The 3,748-nt window shown below is 33.9% G+C and overlaps 1 protein-coding gene across 1 annotated transcript; it reads right to left on the bottom strand.

The window, feature by feature from the left end:
* Positions 1-1,223: 1,223 nt before the first annotated feature.
* On the bottom strand, positions 1,224-1,565 carry LOC117183011. Its single transcript, XM_033376144.1, has one exon. The coding sequence runs from the start codon at positions 1,563-1,565 to the stop codon at positions 1,224-1,226; it is 342 nt and encodes a 113-aa protein (XP_033232035.1).
* Positions 1,566-3,748: the final 2,183 nt, after the last annotated feature.

Raw genomic sequence — 3,748 nt, 5'->3', positions numbered from 1 at the left:
GGGTAAGTTTTAGAATAGCTTTCACACGGTTTATCAATTCAGTTTCTACATTAACTTCTTCAATTAACTTTATTAACTCCTCTTCAGGAACATCACTGTCAATAGTACACTCTACTAATACAGTTTTCTTACCAGGAACGCCTACCAAGACATTATCCTTTACGTCAGATTCTTCTATGCGATTTATTTTCATGTCTTCATTGCAATGGTGTTCCGATATATTGTCTTCCTCAATGCTAGATCAAGGATTGAGTTGCATTCTGATGCTTTCTTCGCACTGTTCCTGGATATCAGCCAATTCTTCGAATTCTTGACGATCGTCAGAGGTTTCACCAATTTCATCATTGTGCTCTGTCTTCTTACATTCATCGATGTCGAATTTCCTTTGCACGGCTGATAATTGCTTGGTTACAATAGTAACTGGAGTAATTAAAGTGTGCGGCAGTTGATATCTGACATTTGCCTTCTCGCTGCTTTGTATTATGTCACAGTTCAGAGTGTTTGTGAGACCTTGTCTGAATCGGCTTGGTGGGGGATTCAAATTGAATCCTCCTCGTTAGCGAACTTTTGAGAAGAGATGTTCTACAGAGTCCTGATTTCCTAAACGCTGATTCCGTGGCTGTTACTTCGAGATCTGCAGTGGGATCTTCGTAAGAAGAAACACTCCATTTCTTAGACCAGTCAATGAAATCAGTTAAGATTATCTCCACTTTCGGATTTCTAGGAGAGAGTGTTTTCTTTCGAGAGTCGCCGTATACTAAATGATAGCAGTTACACAAGTCGATGACTGCATCTACTTTTTTAGCGAATTCAGCTGATTTCTCCCACGTTTCACTCTTTAATCCATTTGAATCTTTTTCTGCTATTCTAATAGCAGCGCCGCACCTCTCACTGAATATTTGCATTAGCCGCAAAACATTCATACTCTCAAAGGGATTTAGATTCAGATGAGCATCAGTTATATGAGATAGTAATCTTAAAGAATCCATTGATCTGTCATATTTTAAGGTGTCGAGAAAGTCTTGAAAAGAGACGATAACTTCTTTCCCGAAATAAATGAATTTTGGGGTTTCGCAGCGCAGCAAAGAGTCGTTTTATTAGGTGAGGAAAGTCTGGTAACCCGCAATATAGCAAATAAGCCATTGTTTGACACCAGACATTTTTTTCATTTAAGCTATCTGGGCAAATTGTAAAAGCATACTTAGCTCTTTCATCTGTTCTACCTAAGGTCCAAGGTTAACCAAACCTTCTATGCAGTCTAATCTTTGGGAATATTCTTCAAAACAGCGCAATGTAAATTCATCTATCTTTAGAGCACATAGTCGTTCCTCTGTTGGAAGTTTTGCAAGACTTTGTTTTGCTGCGCTAAATATATTGTTGCAGAATCCAAGTGTAATTGAAAAGTCATTGATCCAGATTCTCACTGCATTCTCGTGAGGCAGATTACACCCAGCTTTTCGCAGTTGTTTGTAACCAGCTGCTGATTGGTGGTACCTATGTTTTGCCAACTCTTTTTCCGCCTCGGTGTAAAGACCCTTCAATTTATGGAGCTGCAGGGATATCATAGTTCTGTCGACATTACTCAGGACGTTATGCCGATCGAGAATTTCATCCAAAGTTTATTTTTTGCGTTTCCTCAGCTCATCACGATAGTATTCACGGAACTTTCTCGTTCGGGCCAGTTGTTGATTTTGCGAATAAATAATTTTTTATGAAGACTGTGCTGTTTCAGTAAACCATCTATTTGCTTTCGAGCAAGTTCCAACTCGCTAGTAAATTCTGCATGAATAGGAGGTGGTTTAATTCGAACCCATTCCATAGAACCGTCATCCTCCGAAAAGGTAAGGGTCGGTTTGGAATACACTCGAAGATGTGTACGTTTATTGCACCCTTGTGCTTTAGATGTAGCTTCCTCTATTATCTCAATGTATTCTTCCATAACATATAGCTCATTATCATCAGGGATTACTACATCTGGTTCAACTGGCTGATCTTGTCCCTGATGCTGCTCTCTTCTCTGACTTGGGCATCCTTCATTTTCCAACTCTATTGCAAAATAACGTGTAGGCACAGCAATTTTTACAAGTTTCGGATACGAATTTGTATTCAGCACAGGAAGAAACATTTCAGGTCCGGAATGTACGGAACACAATTCTGCTTTCCGAATACTTGAGTCTGCCCTCTTTCTTAGAATTTCCTCTTTGCCTTAAAAAATGTATTGATCAATATTTTACATGCAGAACTAAGGCAGAGTATCAATTATTATTGTTATTTGTTTACTTATAAGGTTTAGACAATTTAAATTTAAAGTTCTTGAGTATGAGATTTTCAGACTAATTTCAGTAGTCTGCAATATTCCAAATATTTGAAGAAAAAAATCATCATTTTGATTTAGTTATTTGTAAATATTACAAATCGCGGAACCTCTCAGTAAAGAAATGTTTTTAAGAAGAACCCAGCTGAAACGAATTTTTTCGACTTGATAACATATTCTGTAGGAAGATGCGCCCGTCAGAAAATTATGAAAATTTTAAAATTAACAAAATGGCGATGATTCTTTATAAGTATAAAAAGTAGATTTTCGGTTGAATTTTTCCCTTTATAAAAATTACAACCTGTATAAGTATCTGCTCCCCTCCCCCTTCATTAAGCTATTGCGTAACTTAAGTACTGTTCCTGACAACTTTAAAATCCTTTGCAATCCCTTCAAGTTAGTGAAATCCATTAAAAATTGATTGGATTTTTTAAATACCAACACATATTCTGATCAACAATTGGTTGAAATCCCTTGACATTTTTAAAGCTCTTAGAAAATTCATTAGAATTTTGAAAAATGCCATGAAATCTTTGGAATCCGTGCGACACCCTTTATTAAAGGTCTTATAGAAACTTATAACAAATGGACGAAAGAATACATAAAACCATATAGAGCCATATAGAAATTTTTAAAGTGATTTAACCAAATCTTTCAAACAAAACAGTGAAATACGCTAATACAGAAGGAGAATTTTTAACCAAAAAATTTCATTTTGTGAAAAAAAATTCGACTAAAACAGGTGAATGTTCAAATCAAAAAGATAAATTTTCAAAAAAAATATTGAATTTTCGGTTAAAAAAGATTGCAGTTCACTTTTCAAGGAAAAGGTATCAAATTTTCTACAAAAAATAAGTTCCTACAAAAAAATAAGGTTTCAATCCAAAAGACGAATTTTTACCTAAAAAGCATAAGTTTTTAATAAAATTGTTGAATTTCCTATCGAATCGTGGAACTTTGTCTAAAAAAGTTTAATGTTTCCCTTCGAACAGATAAGTCTTTATAAAAAAGAAACAAACTTTTTTTAAATGTTCAATTTTCATCCAAAAAATATTCCGGTTGACTTTTAAAGATCAAAATATTAATTTTTAAATCAAAAATAAGCTTCTACGAAAAAAACGGAATTTTTAATTCAAGAAGATGAATTTGTTTTACGTTTTCAGAGAAATTTTTAATAAAAAAACGAAACATTTGTTTTATGTTAAACTCTCATCTAAAAAAGATTTAATTTCATTTTTCAACACAAAATATAACCTTTAAACAAAAAATAAACTTACTAACGAAGTAGCTAAATTTTGAACAAAACATTAGAATTTTCAACAAAGGGTATGTTTTTTCAACAAAATAGTTTAATTTTCAACCAAGCATGTTGTAGTAAAAAATGGAACAGAAAATTTCAACCAAAAATATGGGAAAAAGTCTCAGAAAATAATT

This window comes from Belonocnema kinseyi, chromosome 2, assembly GCF_010883055.1.
Source record: "Belonocnema kinseyi isolate 2016_QV_RU_SX_M_011 chromosome 2, B_treatae_v1, whole genome shotgun sequence".
NCBI lineage: Eukaryota > Metazoa > Arthropoda > Insecta > Hymenoptera > Cynipidae > Belonocnema > Belonocnema kinseyi.
The sequence above is the reverse complement of the archived record's forward strand: the minus strand, read 5'-3'. Positions and strand labels throughout refer to the sequence as shown.

Coding starts and splice junctions, on each gene's coding strand:
- LOC117183011 (XM_033376144.1), bottom strand. CDS start 1,565: ATGATATCCCTGCAGCTCCATAAATTGAAGGGTCTTTACACCGAGGCG.